The sequence below is a fragment of the Moschus berezovskii genome, chromosome 25 (assembly GCF_049115385.1).
Source record: "Moschus berezovskii isolate FMDL1 chromosome 25, NW_MosBer_1.0, whole genome shotgun sequence".
Classification (NCBI taxonomy): Eukaryota; Metazoa; Chordata; class Mammalia; order Artiodactyla; family Moschidae; genus Moschus; species Moschus berezovskii.
This window is the reverse complement of record NC_142484.1, coordinates 23,068,290-23,088,597: the sequence shown is the minus strand read 5'-3', so window position 1 is coordinate 23,088,597 and position 20,308 is coordinate 23,068,290. Positions and strand designations below refer to the sequence as shown.

The 20,308-nt window shown below is 46.9% G+C and overlaps 1 protein-coding gene across 1 annotated transcript in view; it reads left to right on the top strand.

Annotated features, from left to right (window-relative positions):
* Nucleotides 1-1,345: 1,345 nt before the first annotated feature.
* Nucleotides 1,346-20,308, top strand: part of MRGPRX2 (MAS related GPR family member X2) — a 32,008-nt gene continuing 13,045 nt past the window's right edge. Inside the window, exons 1-2 of the mRNA XM_088832269.1 lie at nt 1,346-1,425; nt 9,984-10,352. Of these exons, the coding sequence (XP_088688395.1) occupies nt 1,346-1,425; nt 9,984-10,352 (449 nt within the window). The remainder of the gene's footprint in view (nt 1,426-9,983; nt 10,353-20,308) is intronic.

The window sequence follows — 20,308 nt, the reverse complement described above, 5'->3', positions numbered from 1 at the left end:
TGGTTTTGGCTTTAGCCATCTGTTTAAAGCATCCATCGGGACTTTCCTGGGAGGTTCCTGTGTCCCTCTGCTTACTCCAGTGTGCCCAAGTCTATGGTGAATACACTCAGAAACCCGTGCTTCCCTTCTATCTTTCACATCAGCACAGGCCTGACTGCTGGAGACCAGCTCAAAGGACAACTAGTGGACAAGTCTACACTGAAATGAAGCAGCCAAACTGAACAGAGCCAAACGGAATGATCTCTCCCAGGCACACAGGAACTGATTTTTTTAAAAGTAAGGAATATTTCCTGATCCATCTGCTCTTCACTGAGTATCTCTTGAACTTCTGAAGGTGGGACTTTCTCTGGCAAATTTCTGCTCTTGTCTCCTTTGAACTCAGAGATGAAATTAATCCTGGGGTCCCAGTCCGCTTCTGTCTCCTCCACCTCTTCTTTCTGACATTAAAATCTGTCTCTGCCTTTCATATCCACAGAGAAGGGGGCAGGGCTCCACTAATGAATGTTTGAGAAGCCCTTTGAGATCTTGGATGAAAGGCACCTTACAAAATACAATTAAAAATAATACGGGTAATTACCAGCTGGCCTAGTCCCTGTGGGATAATTAGAGAGTTTTCCTCGGGCAGATTCTGAATTCATGCAGAAACACACGGGTTCACAAGGCTAAACTGATATGAGATTTCAGGGGCCATTGTTATGCTTCCTCCGTTCTAGGATCACAGACTAGAATTTTTCTGAAATCTGAGGCACATCGTAGCCGTACAGAGCTAGAAAGTATCTTTGAGATGATCTGTCCAACCCCCTTGGTATGCAGATGGAGACAGCGAGGCCCAGGGTGGCAAGGTGACCAACTCAAAGCTGCATAGCGAGTTCGAGAGCCACATCCCAGGAGATCCAGTCCCTGCATACCCTGATTAGGGGATTCCTGTCACCCTACTCCTAATCAACAAAGCACATTTTCTCATCTCTGTATACTGATCACTTTCTATTGCACAGAAGAGCCGTGGAATGAGTCAGAGAGAGCTAAGTACAGATCTTAGCTCTGACACATATGAACGTCAGTAGCTGGCAAGTAAGCCTCAGTTTCCTGATGCGTAAAATGGGAATAATGATGCCTGCTTCACAGAGGTGCTATAAGGAGCCAGTGAGCAATGGACACAGAAGCGCCTGGCATGGAGCATGTATTCAGTCAATGCTGCCCGAAGACATGATCCTGGTAGTCCCAGGGTTTGACTGACAGTCCTTGCTTTATATTAGTATCTTCAGTCTATATTTAGTGAGCACCTATTTTGTGCTGAACACTCTGCTAAGCTCTCCAGGACTTATCTCATTCAATCATCATCACCATGCCCACGCGGTCAGCCATGAGGAATCGAGTTTCAGAGAGGTTAGCTAACTTGTCCAAGGTCACACAGCTGAAGAGGAGGTGAGACGTGAACCCTGTGCTCCCGGTCACTACGAGACACTGCTTTCTCTTGTGAAAAGAGACGTGAACATTGTGACAACCACAGTGGAGTCTTTACTGTGATACAGGAAGGTGTGTGGACAGTCATAGCCTAAGATGATGCCCTGAAGCACTTTTACTTTTGAGGTCATGAAGGTTACACTCTTCTCCTTGTGTAAGATTATTTATTCTGAGGGGCTATACTGATGCAAGGCACATGATCTCCTCCAGTAAGGGAGGTCAGTAGCTGTAGCTGAATCTGGAATAAAGAAATCTAGATTGGGGTCCTGGATCTGCTTCTTAGAATCCAGGTACCTTTGCTCAGGTCCCTTAAGCTCTCTGCCTTCACAGCCCCATGTTCCTGGTCTGGTTAACAGAGATGACACTTCTCACATTACCCCTTTACTGCAAAAGGGGTCTTTGGCGATTCAAATGGGAATGAACATGGAAGGACTTTGTCACTACCACTTTCTGTACAAATACAAATCATTACTGTTCCGACTGATAGTTTTGAAGATTTTCAGTGTGATAAAGGAAGTGGCTGGAAGTCCCAGGCTGGAGGTGGACTTCAGGAAGACTGACTTAGCACCCATGGCAGGCAGGGGACAATATATATTACCTGCCTTTGAAGGATGGTTCAGTGCATTCAGAGCTCTGAGCTCGTAGTATTTGGTTAGAAGAGGGCACTTAGGGGACCAGCCCTTTGAAATTCAACTGTAAACATAATGGGTTCCGTTTATTTCAGGTTTCAACTTTTTCCCAGCTGAGACTCAAGGTCAGAACCTGTTGTGTCACATTCTTTGCTTCCACATGTGGGGAAAAAACAGCCCCTGTGAAAGGCCACTCACTGGGTGAGGCCGGCAAAGGAGGAAAGAAGATGACCCAAGCGTCACTAATTACTCTGGGTGATTTCTTCATCAATCAAGACTTTGCCAAATACCTCCTAGAAACTAGAATAACCAGGACTGTGCTCTGGATTACCCTGCTCCGGATGGGTGGCTCAGAGTCATCCTCTCCAGGGATTTCCAGGGCTGACCGAGAGGACGCCTGTGCCTCAGACTGTCAGATAAGGGATCACCCAGGTTGCCCTCTGTCAGCCTCCGGGCCTTCTGGAGGGAAAGACACCTAATACCCCAGATATGGAGCACTCACTCCCTCACATTGTTAGACACCCTCCACACACCGTCTGCCTCCAGGTGCTTCTCACAGACTGCTCAAGGGTCTCCAGCACCATTGGTATCGTGTCAACTCTAAGACACCCCTTCCCGAGACTAAATCCCCCATATTAGGGGATGAAATGATATAAGCAAAAGGACACGGCTTTAGGCATCAAAAAGAAAGGCTTAATTTCCAAAATTCAAGGTCAAAAACTCGATCAAAAACTCATCAGCTGTGTGACTTTGGGAAATTTAATCGACATCTCTGAACCTCTGTGCACTTATCTTTAAAACAAATAATAATCATCAGTACCTTTCTGGATTGTTGTAAAGATCCAAACTAACATAGAGAACGTGCTTGCACAGAGCAGGCGTTCAATATCAGCAGTCTCTACGTGGCAAGATTCAGTCATTTTAGAAACATGTATTGAGGGCTTTCTTTGGGTCAGTGGCTCTGCTGGGTGCTGCACTTCGGAGAGCAGAAGAGAGGGATAGAAAGAGCATGGGGGGACTTTCCTGGTGGTCCAGTGGCTGAGATGGCATTCCCAATGCGGGGGTTTGGGTTCAATCCCTGGTCAGGGAACTTGATCCCACGTGCTCCAACTTAAAGATTCCATATGCCACGATGAACGATTTCATGTACTGCGACTAACACCAGGTGCCGCCAAATAAATGAACAAAAATAAGTATTTTTTTAAAAAAGAGAGAGAGTGGGTTTTAGTCTCAGAGATCTGGGTTCTAATCCAAATGTTTACCCACCTGGTGTCCCTGGACAGCGGGCAGACTGTGCCTCCCTCATCTCATCTCTGCACGGGGATGGTGTGGGGGTTAAATGAGATGATGCATACCACATGCTGAGCCCAGGGCCTCACTCATCATGAATTCTGAGGAAGTGGGAGCCACACTGCAAGAGTTAGGGATGCTGAATATGTGAAGAAGTTAGTGCCAGGCCAAGTTCAGGCACTTCAGTGGACATTTTATTATGTAGAATTTCAAGTAATCTTATTTAAGGCTATGGTTTCTCACCCTGGACTCCATGGGCTACTTCCTTTGTCCACTTATTTTCCCACAGAAATAGATCCTTGAACATAGAGGGGAAGAGTCCTGTCCCTTTAGATTCACTGTGTTGCCTCTAAGAGTAGAAGGGGGTCAAGGCTGGGGTGCAGGGCCAGCTCCATCCAGCTACTGTTCAGAGTAGGGAAATTAACGCAGAAGATCAGTGGTATAGATGGAACATCAGGGAGGCGAGCTGGGGGGGGCGTGGTTTGGGGGGCAGATGGAGAAAACTCGGTAGGCATGAGGGCTGCCTGGCCCTGCAGATATGGGGCAGGGACAGCTCTGGGACCTCTGAGCCCACCCCCAGGAGTCACACCCAGCTCAGGAATCGCCCAGGGCTGAGTCCATCTACCCAGGATTTCTGCAGGTCTGAGAAAAGCAGCTGCTGACAGAGACATAACACTAACCATAGCCTTTCTTCATTTGAGCCACTGATCCAGGGAGAAGCCGGGGGGAGGGAAAAGAATAGTTTCATTTTCTCCCTATCCTGGAATATCCATGCAAAGTGCCTGATCTCCTTCTGTTTCAGGTAATAGAGTAGAGGAAAGTCATGCTTCTCAACCCAGTTTCCCAGGGTTATATAAAAACACAGATTCTGAGTCTGTGGGTCCACGTGGAGCCTGAGATTCTACACCTCTAATGAGTTCCCAGGTAATGCTGAGGTCTCCCTGAAACTCCCCACCCATGAACCATGTCAAAATGTTAGAGAAAATATTTTAAAACACATCTTTATATCAAGGAAGGGGAATCTAAGGCCAGGAGTGAAGCCAGATCCAAGTCCGAGCGGATGCATGTGAAGAAACAGTCACATGCTCAGGTGGGCTAGGCGCGACCTCGTGGCCTAGAACTGCCACGCACAGAACTGTGCCAGGAAGAGAGGAGGATAGTATACAGCCTTCATTCTGTACCCATGCAGGCTGGGGAGTCACACTGGAGACCCTTCCACAGAAAGCCAGGATTCAGGAAGGGCTGCCCTGAGGAACACTGGGGAGAGATAAGAATTGCAGCAACAACAAAAAGAAACACAAAATAGGAAAAGTGTCTGGGTCAGTCTTGATTTGGGGGAGCTGAAGAAAAAAAAATTGTCCTCTGAGATTTGAGAGCTACAGGCTGACCCTTGCTTGATGCAGGAGTCTGAAATGACAAGGCAGCCTGCCCTTAAAATCTCTCCAATGATCCTTTAAATTTCAAGCAGACTGTGGTCTGTTGTATGTCCAGATGCCTGGAAACAGTCACAAGTCCTTCTGCAGGAATGCATCTCAAGCCAAACCACAGAGTTATCATAGGAAACCACCTCCAAAAGGGCCTCACAGTCCAAATCTCAGTGCATCCAAGGAGAAAGACCACCATGAGTGAGAGACAGCAGGAACAGCGCCCTGCAGAGCCCAGCCCACAAAGACTTCAGATATGGGGACAGAGACGAATGAACAATTATGTTGAACATGCTTAAAGAAATAAAAAGAAAATAAAAAGCGAGTAAAGAGTAAGTGACTATAAAAATGACCAGGCAGATTTTTTTTTTAAGTGCTACTAATGATGAACAAGTTTCCCCAACTTCCTGTATTGAAGCCAACAACACGTTTTCCAATAGGAAAACATTCGAAACGTGTCCATCCCCTCCCTAGCCATTAAATGCAGCCTGCTCACACCTGCCCTGTGTCAGTAGCAAGGAATGTTATTGAAAATATTTTTCCAGAATCATCTCTCCACCTGGCCCATCCTGTCTTGGGCTACTCCTCCCACCTCTGGGATTCCCCACCTTCCTGTCCCAGCTCCCAGTTCCTATTTTGGGCCCTCCTTCTTATTTAAGTGACACATCCAGACATTCCTCGTATCCCTTCTCAGCTCCACAGGAGCCCTTCTTTCATAGTGGGACCCTCCGTCCCAGGGGAGGGGTCTCAAACGTGACTGTGCTAGCAGCAGTTAATAATCCCTCCCCCTTCTACCATCACCACCTGCATATGTGTTTACAAAGCGCCTCTCGTTGTCTGCCAAAGCACTGTCATTTTCACAGAAAGAGGAGGCTCAGAGCCATCACAAAGTGGCTAGAAGCCAACAGAACCAGGATGGAAAACAGGGCTCACCCCCGTGACCCTGCCTTGGCCCTGCGCACGTTCTACTACTCCATGGCTGCCTAATGACAGCAATGATCAGTTACCAGGCAACACTCTCTGTTCCCTTGTTACGTCAAACCCTTCCCAGCCTTCATCAATCTGAACAGACATCTCCTCAGTCTTACCCAATCGGTTAGGAAATCTCTAGGGAATGGCCAAATACATATTTATGATCAAGAAAATGTTAATTTATATCCCATATGTCTGAAGACAATCTGTCTCTGGCTTCAGTCAGTGGAGACATATGAACAAGTCACCCCAAGCAAGAGTCGGTGTAAGCTTAGCAGACAAGAAGAGGTATGGGAGGGAGATGGTCCCATGCCACTTCCCTTCCCCATCTCAAGGCAATATCTCAAAATCCCACAGAAAAAAAAATTTTTTTTTACTCTCAGAGACACGAAAGACCACGATACATGATAGTATGCATAAATGTGACAAATCCTAGGCAAACTGAAATTTGAGTTAAGGTTCTGTTAGTTTCACTCCTGGGAGAGTTTTCCAGCCAGAAACGGAAAAAGAAATTTACAGGCGCCCTCTTGTGGGGAGGCCTAGCACTGCAGGGCTGCCCCCAGCCACCTGGGCACCTTGGGTAAGACTGCTGCCTTCATGAAGTTTACATTACAGTGGAGGTGGGCGAGGCAAGCAATGAGCAGATAAATGGGCAAGCTCCTCTCAAAGAGTAAAAGTAAAGAACATAAAATAGGGTGAGGTGATACAGTCTGGGTGGAGGCGGTCTGGGTAAGGGTACAATAGCTGAGCTAAGCTCACATGAAAAGAAGGTACTAACCACGCGGAGATCAGGGGCCAGTGTCCCTTGGTCTGCAGGCACACCTGAGCACAGAGCACAGAGAAACCAGCATGGCAGGTTATGCAGAGCAGAGAGAACTCCAGGCGGTGAGAGAAAAGGCGTAGACAGCTCTGTGCTCAGCCGCTCAGTCGTGTCCAGCTCTTTGCCACCCCACGGACTGCAGACCGCCAGGCTCCTCTGTCCGTGGGGATTCTCCAGGCAAGAATATCAGAGTGGGCTGCCATTCCCTCCTCCAGGGGATCTTCCCAATGCAGGGATCGAACCCAGGTCTCCTGCATTGCAGGTGGATTCTTTACCATCTGAGCTACTAGGGAAGCCACCTCTGGGAACACCCATATCGTGCAGGTGGGAAAATGAGATCTCTCATACACATTCAGAACATGATTCTCACCCCTGTACCTGCCCCCATGCCAGGTCCTTCACAATTCCAGCCAGCTCTGATGAAGATCATCCACCTCTACTCCTACGGCAGGTTCCTAATGGCTCTCCTTGCCTCCTGCAAGGCATTCTTCTCTCAGCAGAAAAGTGATCTTTTCAATAGATAGGGTCTCCCCCTTGCTTAAGCTCTTCAATGACTGTGCACTTAGCATAAACCCTACTCAGGCCGTCCTTCTCCCTCTCTCAGCTGCAGCCATAGTAGAAGCTAAGCTTTTCTGCCACAGGACCTTGGCACCTGTGGTTCCCTACACCAGGAATGCTTTCCCCCTGCTTCTTATCAGGTCTGGTTCCCTTTTATCCTCCAGGGTTCAACTTAAACTTCCTAAAGAAGCCCCAGTTTACTTCAGATCCCAGCAGCATATAGATTTTCTTCATGGTACCCACCACCCTGTATAACTACTTTGCTGTCTTTTTCCAAATGGGTTTGGACCTCCATGAGGGCAGAGACCATAACATTTTTATCTACCACTGGACCTTCTGTGCCTCTGAGCTTCTGGCATTTAAGTGATGTTTGTGGAATGAACAAATGAGCCCCAGGAGATGGGAGTCCATGAAGATCTTAGCAATAACCTAGCCCAGTACCTTTCAAATTTTATTTTTAGAACAAGGAACCTCCTTCCAAATGGAATCCTATGCAGAATCTCAAGGTGAGAAAGCAGACATGAGCCCTGCCCTTCTGGTTCAGTGTTTGTACCCCCAAGAGCCCTGAGTGATGCTGTGGGCTCTTAAGATATCCCCCCAGGTGGCTGAGTTGTCCTCAAGCCCCACCATTTCTCTGGCTGCTTGCCTCTGTTTTGACCCGCAGAACAGAAGCAGGATGAGACATGGCATTCTGAATGGTCATAAGCAGTTTAGGAAGAGGTTAGAGTTAAATGTTTTGGAGGAAATTTACAAATGAAAACATATTTGGGAATCTGATAATGCACACCTGGGGTGTGAGTGCTGTGGTTTTTACTTAAAAAAACAGCAAGTGATCGTGGGCTCAGGCAAATTGGGAGAATTCCCCAGCAGCCCTGTGTATTCGAAAGAGGGCTCATGGACCACCCCCTTCTGAAACCAAGCAGCACAGCCCAGTGGGCCCAAATAGAGCATGAGATAGCATAGGCCTGGCTCACAGGGTGGCTGGGTGTCCTGGAAAGGTGTCTAGGCATGTTAGACATCTTTTATGCTCCGCCTCACATATTCTAGGCTCACCTTTTTACCTTGGCCATTGCTGAAGTGGTCAGGGTTACAACAGCTGCACAGACTATCTTTTGCTTTCTGATGGCTCCTTGTTAGCTGTGTGATCTTGGGCAAGTTGCTTAACCTCTCTCTCTCACATTTATCATCTGGAAAAGGGGGGTGATAAAGGTACTCACTTCGTACAGTGGCGGTGAAGATTACATGAGTTAATACATGTGAAGTGCTTATACCAGTGCTTGACCTGCACAAAGCAAGACACTGCCATTTCAACTCTTGCCAGACATTGCCCCTCTTGGCATGATGCTGTACAGGTCTCTGTAAAAAGTCTTTGCTCTCTCAGCAGCCAATTTTATAGTTGTTTTTTTTTCTGAGTTTCTGTTTTATTTTCTTTCTAATTGAAGTGTGAAAAAGTTCTAGATTCAGTTGAAGCTCCTGGTGAAAAAACACAACTGAGATTTTTTCCACTGATTAAAATCTGAATATTTGCATTTCAAACAATCCAGCTAAAACTTGATTTTAAAATTCCCTTTATTTCCTGTTTTGGCTTAATGAGTATCACTTATTCAGTAGGAAATGTTTATACTACATGTTCCCCATGTTAAGAATAAATGTACATTAAATCACGTTTATTTTTTTTTATATAAAGAAAAAGATATAGCCTTATTGCTCCCTGATTGGGACTGTCCAGAGAAGATGAAGGGGGGCCCCCCAGAGCCCCCCAACACAAGGGCTTGCCTGTTGGGGCTGAGAGGATGGTGGGTCCTGAACACTTCCACCCCCCACCCAGCAAAAGTACACCCTGGGGGCGCTGGGCTCTGCGAGAGGTGGGAAGGGAGAGGGCCCTGGAAAGAGCACTAGGTCAGGCGGGACTCAGGAGCCGGATTTCAGGCCTGGCTCCCTGTACAAAGCCCCAGCACCCAGACCAAGGCCCTCCAAGTAACGGGTGCTCAATCCCGTACTTGTTGAACAAACAGATGAATGAACCCATGGCTGCATGACATGGTCCCTGCTCTCAGGGGGTTTCCAACCTGGAGGATAGACCCATGAATGTAACTGCAGAGCAGGGTGTGCTCTGTCCAATCTAGGAGCAGTGCTCAGGGGCTGCAGGAGTCAACCAAAGAAGGCACCCCGTGAGCCAAGATACATTCCAAGAAGGGAGCCTGATGGTCCTATAGGATAAAAGCTATTCCGTGAGGCAGAGAAGAGGGTGGAATACAGAGCACTAGGAGGCCTGCACGCCCAGAGTCTCAGAGGCACCACCAGCATAGCATTTGAAGGGCACATGAGAAGGAGGTTTGACACTGCACAGATCTCTGTATTTTGGAACATACTCTGCTCCAGCCAGGCTCTGCCCGCCATTCTCCCAAAGGGCACAGTTCTCTGTAAACTGGGCATGAGCCCAGCTCCACAGCCCTGGTTTTCTCAACTCCAGCCCCATACAAGGAGCTGGCCAAGTACAGAGAACTGCAGGTCCAGGGCCCACAGGTGTCCTCCATCCAACAACCCCACCCCTCAGGGAGCTGAAGGCTGAAGCTGAGCCCAGGCCAGGCCTGCACCCTGCCCTCCTCCTCCTCGGCCGGCTGCCCAAACTGTTACCACAGGCTTCACACACACCCTACCCACCCTGTCCTGGACAAATCCCACTGTGTACCTCTCGCTGCCCTGCCCTGGCCAAGCACTGGCAGAGGAAAGCCAGAGAAAACCACACTGGCAGGCAGCCAGTCCTCAACAGCAATTCGGGGAGGAGAGGGAGACCGGAGAGTCATTTGGGTTCTCTGGAGCTAGAAAGGGCTGCGACGGCGCAGAAGCGCGGCGGCTGCGACGGCGCAGAAGCGCGGCGGCTGCGACGGCGCAGAAGCGCGGCGGCTGCGACGGCGCAGAAGCGCGGCGGCTGCGACGGCGCAGAAGCGCGGCGGCTGCGACGGCGCAGAAGCGCGGCGGCTGCGACGGCGCAGAAGCGCGGCGGCTGCGACGGCGCAGAAGCGCGGCGGCTGCGACGGCGCAGAAGCGCGGCGGCTGCGACGGCGCAGAAGCGCGGCGGCTGCGACGGCGCAGAAGCGCGGCGGCTGCGACGGCGCAGAAGCGCGGCCAGGATCGGTCACCCCGCGTCAAAGGTCAGGGGCAGCGGCCGAGAGGAGCCTCCCCACCTTCAAGGTAAGAAGCAGTGGCTGCGCTTTGCTGGAGTAGCTGTGAAAAGATACCGCACGCCCAAGGTAAGAGAAACCCAAGTAAGATGGTAGGCAGTGAGAGAAGGCATCAGAGGGCAGACAGACTGAAACCATGATCACAGACAACTAACCAATCTGATCATAGGGACCACAGCTTGTCTAACTCAGTGAAACTAACCCATGCCGTGTGGGGCCACCCAAGACGGGCAGGTCATGGTGGAGAGGTCTGACAGAATGCGGTCCACTGGAGAAGGGAATGGCAAACCACTTCAGTATTCTTGCCTTGAGAACTCCATGAACAGTATGAAAAGGCAAAAAGACAGGACACTGAAAGATGAACTCCCCAGGTCGGTAGGTGCCCAGTATGCTACTGGACATCAGTGGAGAAATAACTCCAGAAAGAATGAAGGGACGGAGCCAAAGCAAAAACAACACCCAGTTGTGGATGGGACTGGTGATAGAAGCAAGGTTGGATGCTGTAAAGAGCAATATTGCATAGGAATCTGGAATGTTAGGTCCTTGAATCAAGGCAAATTGGAAATGGTCAAACAGGAGATGACAAGAGTGAACATCAACATTCTAGGAATCAGCGAACTAAGATGGACTGGAATGGGTGAATTTAACTCAGATGACCATTATATCTACTACTGTGGGCAGGAATCTCTTAGAAGAAATGGAGTAGCCGTCATGGTCAACAAAAGAGTCCAAAATGCAGTACTTGGATACAATCTCAAAAATGACAGAATGATCTTTGTTTATTTCCAAGGCAAACCATTCAATATCACAGTAATCCAAGTCTATGTCCCAACCAGTAACGCTGAAGAAGCTGAAATTGAACAGTTCTTTGAAGAGCTACTGGAGAAGGCAATGGCACCCCACTCCAGTACTCTTGCCTGGAAAATCCCATGGGTGGAGGAGGCTGGTAGGCTGCAGTCCATGGGGTCGCTAAGAGTCGGACACGACTGAGCGACTTCACTTTCACTCTTCACTTTCATGCATTGGAGAAGGAAATGGCAACCCACTCCATTGTTCTTGCCTGGAGAATCCCAGGGACGGGGAAGCCTGGTGGGCTGCCATCTGTGGGGTCGCACAGAGTTGGATACGACTGAAGCGACTTAGCAGCAGCAGCAGCATGAAGACCTACAAGACCTTCTAGAACAGCACCCAAAAAAGATGTCCTTTTCATTCTAGGGGACTGGAATGCAAAAGTAGGAAGTCAAGAGATAGCTGGAGTAACAGGCAAATTTGGCCTTGGAGTACAGAATGAAACAGGGCAAAGGCTAATAGATGTCTTCCAAGAGAACACACTGGTCATAGCAAACACCCTCTTCCAACAACACAAGAGAAGACTCTACACATGGACATCACCAGATGGTCAACAGTGAAATCAAATTGATTATATTCTTTGCAGCCGAAAATGGAGAAGCTCTATACAGTCAGCAAAAACAAGTCCAGGAGCTGACTGTGGCTCGGATCATGAACTCCTTATCACCAAATTCTGACTGAAATTGAAGAAAGTAGGGAAAACCAGTAGACCATTCAGGTATGATCTAAGTCAAATCCCTTACGATTATACAGTAGAAGTGAGAAATAGATTTAAGGGACTAGATCTGGTAGACAGAGTGCCTGATGAACTATGGATGGAGGTTCGTGACATTGTACAGGAGACAGGAATCAAGACCATCCCCAAGAAATAGAAATGCAAAAAAGCAAAATGGCTGTCTGAAAAGGCCTTACAAATAGCTGTGAAAAGAAGGGAAGAGAAAACCTAAGGAGAAAAGGAAAGATATACCCATTTGAATGCAGAGTTCCAAAGAATAGCAAGGAGAGATAAGAAAACTTTCCTCAGCAATCAGTGCAAAGAAATAGAAGAAAACAATAGAATGGGAAAGACTAGAGATCGCTTCAAGAAAATTAGAGATACCAAGGGAAAATTTCATGCAAAGATGGGCTCAATAAAGGACAGAAATGGTTGGGACCTAACAGAAGAGATGATATTAAGAAGAGGTGGCAAGAATATACAGAAGAGCTGTACAAAAAAGATCTTCAAGACCCAGACAATCACGATGGTGTGATCACTCACCTAGAGCCAGACATCCTGGAATGTGAAGTTAAGTGGGCCTTAGGAAGCATCACTACGAACAAAGCTAGTGGAGGTGATAGAAGTGGAGCTATTTTAAATCCTAAAAGATGATGCTGTGAAAGTGCTACACTTAATATGCCAGCAAATTTGGAAAAGTCAGCAGTGGCTGCAGGACTGGAAAAGGTCAGTTTTCATTCCAATCCCAAAGAAAGGGAATGCCAAAGAATGCTCAAACTACCGCATAATTGCACTCATCTCACACGCTAGTAAAGTCATGCTCAAAATTCTCCAAGCCAGGCTTCAGCAATATGTGGACCATGAACTTCCAGATGTTCAAGCTGGTTTTAAGAAAGGCAGAGGAACCAGAGATCAAATTGCCAACATCCGATGGGTCAACGAAAAGGCAAGAGAGTTCCAGAAACACATCTATTTCTGCTTTACTGACTATGCCAAAACCTTTGACTGTGTGGATCACAACAAACTCTGGAAAATTCTGAAAGAGATGGGAATACCAGAGCACCTGACCTTCCTCTTGAGAAATCTGTATGCAGGTCAGGAAGCAACAGTTAGAAATGGACATGGAACAACAGACTAGTTCCAAATAGGAAAAGGAGTACATCAAGGCTGTATATTGTCACCCTGCTTATTTAACATATGCAGAGTACATCACGAGAAATGCTGGGCTGGAAGAAGCACAAACTGGAATCAAGATTGCCAGGAGAAATATCCATAACCTCAGATATGCCGATGACACCACCCTTATGGCAGAGAGTGAAGAACTAAAGATCTTCTTGATGAAAATGAAAGAGGAGAGTAAAAAAGTTGGCTTAAAGCTCAACTAAGAAAATTAAGATCTGAAAATTCAGTAAACTTAATTCAGAAACCTAAGATCATGGCATCCGGTCCCATCATTTCATGGCAAATAGATGGGGAAACAGTGGCTGAGTTTATTTTTCTGGGCTCCAAAATCACTGCAGATGGTGATTGCAGCCATGAAATTAAAAGACACTTACTCCTTGGAAGCAAAGTTATGACCAACCTAGACAGCATATTGAAAAGCAGAAACATTACTTTGTCAACAAAGGTCCATCTAGTCAAGGCTATGGTTTTTCCAGTGGTCATGTATGATGTGAGAATTGGACTATAAAGAAAGCTCAGCGCCAAAGAATTGATGCTTTTGAACTGTGGTGTTGGAGAAGACAGTTGAGAGTCCCTTGGACTGCAGGGAGATCCAACCAGTCCATCCTAAAGGAGATCAGCCCTGGGTGATCATTGGTAGGACTGATGTTGAAGCTGAAACTCCAATACTTTGGCCACCTGATGTGAAGAGCTGACTCGTCTGATGCTGAACCTGATGCTGGGAGGGATTGAGGGCAGGAAGAGAAGGGGATGACAGAGGATGAGACGGTTGGATGGCATCACTGATTAAATGGACATGGGTTTGGGTGGACTCCGGGAGTTGGTGATGGACAGGGAGGCCTGGCGTGTTTCAGTTCATGGGGTCGCAAAGAGTCGGACACGACTGAGCAACTGAAGTGAGTGAATGAGTGGAGCTAGAAAGCCATGGAAGGGAGCTGGTCTCTGCGGGGACCCAAGGGCCATGTGCCTCATCCAATGACCCTGTGAAAGCTAAGATAATTTCATCAGCTATAACAGTCCTTTGGGGGGATTCCCTGGTGGCTCAGATGGTAAATAATCTGCCTGCAAAGCAGGAGATCTGGGTTGGATCCCGGGGTAGGGAAGATCCCCTGGAGGAGGGCATGGTGAACCACTCCTGTATTCTTGCTGGAGAATCCCCATGGACAGAGGAGCCCTGCAGTCTACAGTCCGTGGGGTTGCAAAGAATTGGACATGACTGAGAGACTAAGCACAGCACAGCACATAACAATCCTTTACCTCATTACAGCCAGTGTTTGCACGATGTATCTACTCTAACAGAGACGCAGCAGCAGCAGTGAAAGCACACTCACTGCTCTGCCCCAGAGACTCACAGGGGCAGACATGGCCTGAGCAGCTCCAGACTCTGCTGGCCTTGGGGGATTGGACTTCAGGCCAAGCTTCAGAGGCTCTGAAGTTGTGGGAAAGGAATGCGATAATAAAGATGATGGGGACAAAGATGAGCACGTTCCTGACATTCCTAGGGCTTTTCTCCTGTGCCGAGCACTCACTTGTGTTGAGGACCTTGCACCAACCCTATAAGAGGACACAACCATCTCACATGTGAGGAAACTGAGGGTCAGTGAGGTTAAGCAACTTAACTGGTATCAAATTTAAGTTAGTAATCCTTAGATTCAGGATTGGAGACCAGGAATAACCATTCCAGAGGTTGATTTCATAGACACTGCCCTAAACTGGCAGGAATAGCTGCTCGCTGCCATCCATGAATAACCATCCAGAAGCAACATTATAAGTCCCTTTGCCATCCTATTTAATCTGGAGCTCTTTCCAGATTTCATGGACGTAAGCCCCCTGCTGGCCGGTCAAGGGTAACACGACCCCACAATAATCATCTACTGCCACCTAGTGGCTCTGTGAGGCATGTCACATTTCTTTTCTTTCACGTCTTCATCAGATGGGATAGTTCTAAAACCAAAATGTTAAAACCTTGCTTTTTGCTTCTCCCTGCTTCGACATCCCTAAGAATAACTGCAGGCAGATGTTATTCCGATTTTATGAATGATAAGATACAGACCCAAGGGAGTTAAGTAGCTTCTTGAAGATCACATGATGAGGATTACACAGACGTAAAGGGCTGGGCTGTGGTCTGAAGGGTTAAATGGGCATGATGTGTAACCAAGAGTAGGAAGGATGGTGATTTTGTATACTTAAATATCTTAAACTTTACAAGGACATTAAAATATAAATACCTGTGTCACAAGGGGTCAGACATTGCCGCGGACTCTCTGATCGGATCACCAACTTTCTGTGGGCCGCTGCTTACAAGGCAAGCCCCTGCTGAAGCACTGAGAACTGTGGGGTCGCCACGTCCTCTTTCATATTCTCATTTGAGGTTGGCTGTAAGCAGCCACTCCAGTACTCTTGCCTAGAAAATCGCATGGATGGAGGAGCCTGGTGGGCTGCAGTCCATGGAGTGCTACTAGTCGGACACGACTGAGCGACTTCACTTTCACTTTTCACTTTCACATATTGGAGAAGGAAATGGCAACCCACTCCAGTGTTCTTGCCTGGAGAATCCCAGGGACGTCGGAGCCTGGTCTGCTGCCGTCTATGGGATCGCACAGAGTCGGACACGACTGAAGCGACTTAGCAGCAGCAGTAGCAGCAAAGGGTCAGAATCATTTAAAGTGTGACCTTGAGTAAGACATTTTATTCTTTATTTTTGGTGGACACCAAAAACCCCCTCTGCTACAATAACAATTTTTCTTGGCTTTATTTAATAAAAAGTTCCTCCTTTACCCATTAAGTTCCCATGCTAGCTCTACTATATTTCAGTTTGGTATTTGAGTGAATCTTTCTGGGCTATCTTTTGCAATCTACTGATCAATCTGTCTCTCTCCAGGTCTGTACCATATAGTCTTAACTGCTACAGCTTCATATTAAAGTGCAGGTCCCCTCTCCTTAAACTTATTTTTCAGAAGCATATTATCTATTTTTGATGTTTCTTTTTAAATTTAAAACTCAGTTTATCAAGCTGCACATAATTCTATTGAGATTTTTATTGGAGTTGAATTGAATGTATAGTAGAGAAAATAAAGAGAATTCATATCTTTATAATGTTAGATTTTCCTGTCCATGAACATGAACTTTATTTACTTGGATAATCTTTAATGTCACTCAAAATTTTTTTTTGTGTCTACATATAGGGTTATATATGCTTTGCTTTAGATTTATTCCCAATAACATTTTTGATATTATAAATGGTTCTTTTTAAAAGTTATATTTTTTTCATTTTATTTATTAATTTTTAAATTTATTTATTTTAGTTGGAGGCTAATTACTTTACAATATTGTAGTGGTTTTTGCCATACATTGATATGAATCAGCCATGGGTTTACATGTGTTCCCATCCTGAACCCCCTCCCACCTCCTTCCCCATCCCATAAAAGTTATGTTTTAGATATTTTTCTACTAATATAAAAATAATCATTTTATAATAAAAAGCTCCTTATGACCATAAAGACTAATATAACTACATTATCTTTCAGTTATTGTTTACCTGGTGAATCTTTTTCCATTTCTTTACTTTTAATCTCTCTGTATCCTTAGGTTTTAAATTAATATCTCATAAACAGCATATTATTGGATCTCATAGATCGCATTGATGATGTAAGACAGCAGGTGAAGAAGCAGGAGGCACTGCCGTTGACTCAGGACAGAAGATCCCAAGACAAGATAGATTGCGCTCTCACCACAGTAAATATCCATCCACCATACAAGGAACACAGCCATGCTTAGGGGTGGGCCACAGAGGTAAGATGGGCACAGAGCCATGTGGGCACAGAGAGCTTGCCAGGCAGCCACAGCTGGGAGCTGGGCTGTACCCCAGAGATCAGGCTGAGGCTGGACACACACACACACACACAAGCTGTGGCTCGGGCCACCCAGAAGTGAGGGAGCTGTGCAGGTTACAGCTGTGCCACCAGCAGAAACAGACACTGAGAACATGAAACAGTAACGAGTCCCGGGCTTGAGCGACAGGGTAACCAGAAGAGGAGGACCACAGAAAGGCAGCACTTGAGGCTGACAGGGGCCAGAGTGCCGAAGAAGGTGGTCCGGATGACAAGGCGAAACTCAAGGAGCACAATCTTTATCCAAGACTTCACGGTTAAAGCCTCGGAGAGGTTATGGGAAAGGAGGAGGCCGTCAGGAAAGGACAGTGAGGGAGAAGCCCACTGCATCTGCCACTCAAGCACTAAGACGATGAGCTAGTCAGCAGAGCCCAGGCTCGGGCCCCCTGGAAAGCCATCAGAAGGGGTCCTCGTTATAGAGCTCCCCTGGGGTTAGAGCAGAAGCCATCAGAGAACTCCTCTAGGGCCAGAGTACTCAGGCAACCCAGAATGGCTGGATTCACAGTCAGAGACCTTTTTGGAACACACAAAAAAATGTGCAAATGCATTGGAATCTTCTTGTCACGGATTGAATATGAACAGATCAAACAGGAAAAATCAACCAGAGGAGCACTGAGTTAATCCAAGCCTACTAACTACACGCACGTGTCTCCATAATACCACAGACACTAGGACAACAGAATGGGAAAGACTAGAGATCTCTTCAAGAAAATCAGAGATACCAAGGGAACATTTCAAGTAAAGATGGGCACAATAAGGACAGAAATGGTATGGGCCTAACAGAAGCAGAAGATATTAAGAAGAGGTGGCAAGAACACACAGAAGAACTATATAAAAAGATCTTCATGACCCAGATAACCATGATGGTGTGATCACTCACTTAGAGCCAGACATCCTGGAATGTGAAGTCAAGTGGGCCTTAGGCAGCATCCCTATGAACAAACCTAGTGGAGGTGATGGAATTCCAGTTGAGCTATTTCAAATCCCAAAAGATGATGCTGTGAAAGTGCTGCACTCCATATGCCAGCAAATTTGGAAAACTCGGCAGTGGCCACAGGACTGGAAAAGGTCAGTTTTCATTCCAATCCCAAAGAAAGGCAATGCCAAAGAATATTCAAACTACTGCACAATTGCACTCACCTCACACACTAGCAGAGTAATGCTCAAAATTCTCCAAGCCAGGCTTCAATAGTTCGTGAACCACGAAATTCCAGATGTTCAAGCAGGATTTAGAAAAGGCAGAGGAACCAGAGATCAAATTGCCAACATTGCTGCATCATAGAAAAAGCAAGAGAGTTCCAGAAAAACATCCATTTCCGCTTTATTGAACATGCCAAAGCCTTTGACTGTGTGGATCACAACAAACTGTGGAAAATTCTTCAAGGGATGGGAATAGCAGACCACCTGACCTGCCTCTTGAGAAATCTGTATGCAGTTCGAGAAGCAACAGTAAGAACTGGACATGGAACAACAGACTGGTTCCAAATAGGAAAAGGAGTACGTCAAAGTTGTATATTGTCACCCTGCTTATTTAACTTATATGCAGAGTACATCATGAGAAATGCTGGGCTGGATGAAGCACAAGCTGGAATCAAGATTGCTGGGAGAAATACCAATAACCTCACATATGCTGATGACACCACCCTTATGGCAGCAGGTGAAGAAGAACTAAAGAGCCTTCTGATGAAAGTGAAAGAGGAGAGTGAAAAAGCTGGCTTAAAACTCAACATTCAGAAAACAAAGATCATGGCATCTGGTCCCATCAATTCATGGCAAATAGATGGGGAAACAATGGAAACCATGACAGACTTTATTTTTGGGGGCTCCAAAATCACTGCAGATGGTTATTGCAGCCACGAAATTAAGACACTTGCTCCTTGGAAGAAAAGCGATGACCAACCTAGACAGCATATTAAAAAGCAGAGACATTACTTTGCCAACAAAGGTTCATCTAGTCAAAGCTATGGTTTTTCCAGTAGTCATATATGGATGTGAGAGTTGGACTACAAAGAAAGCTGAGCACCGAAGAATTGATGCTATTGAATTGTGGTGTTGGAGAAGACTCTTGAGAGTCCCTTGGACTGCAAGGAGATCAAACCAGTCCATCCTAAAGTAATCAGTCCTGAATATTCACTGGAAGGACTGATGCTGAAGCTGAAAGTCCAATACTTTGGCCATCTGAGGCAAAGAACTGACTCACTGGAGGAGACCCTGATGGGAAAGACTGACAGCAGGAGGAGAAGGGGACGACAGGATGAGATGGTTGGATGGCATCACCGACTCAATGGACATGAGTTTGAGCAAGCTCCAGGACCTGGTGATGGACAGGGAAGCCTGGCATGCTGCAGTCCATGGGGTCACAAAGAGTCAGACACAACTGAGCCACTGAACTGAACTCAACTGAGGACTTTACTCTGTGATACTCACTCCTTATAAGCAGGGTCCACGCCAGTGCCCTGCACAAAGCAGCCATTCAATAAATATCTGTGGATGAATTTACATGATGCTCGGAGGAAAAATAAATTCCAAATGAGGAAAACTAGAGCACTGATTGTCCCAACTTTTTCATTTCTAGAATCCCCAGGCAATGTTCCCTGACAGCAGATCTGAATTGCTGATGGCTGGAAGGACACAGAATGAAGGATCAGACAGGAGTTGGCTCTCCCCACTGAGATGATCTTGGCCACAGGCTTCCCTGACCATACGGCTGCTCGGGAGCCCTGGGGCTCCTGTCTCCATGATCCGCTGACTTTCGGAGGAGCCTAACCCTTGAGTGAGCAAGAACAGATGGACGTAAAAGACGAATGGGAAGAAAATAATTCAGTAAGCCTTCTTTCTCCTCCACTCCAGTAGAAAGTCAACTCAGAGCTGCCTTGAAGCATGAGGCCCTTCCTGGAGCTCCTGACTCTGTAGGAGACTTCTGGTCCTCTGGCTTGGAGCGCCCAGGAGAAGGGCTCTTCACACCTGCTGCCTTACCTGGTGTTACCAAGAGTCTGAGAAGCTGTGTGATTCCCTATGCAAGGATCACGTCAGTTCTTGCAAGGGAGTCCCAGACCTCCTGCCCTCCTCAAGCTCTCCCCAGCTTGCTGAAGCCTCTTTCCTTCCCTGAAGCCTTGCAACTGTTTCTCCCTCCATCCAACCAGTTCAGACTAACCTTGATCCAGCATTCCAAGGCAGGGCCACCACAGATCAAGGGTCATTCTGTTTATGCACTCATGGTCCTCCATCCCTGGTCAAGAACAGCCAAGATTGGCGAAGCCCACCCTCCAAAAAGGTTTTTATAGAAAGTATCTTGCAACCCAGAAACTGTCCCCACCCCCAAGTCCAGCA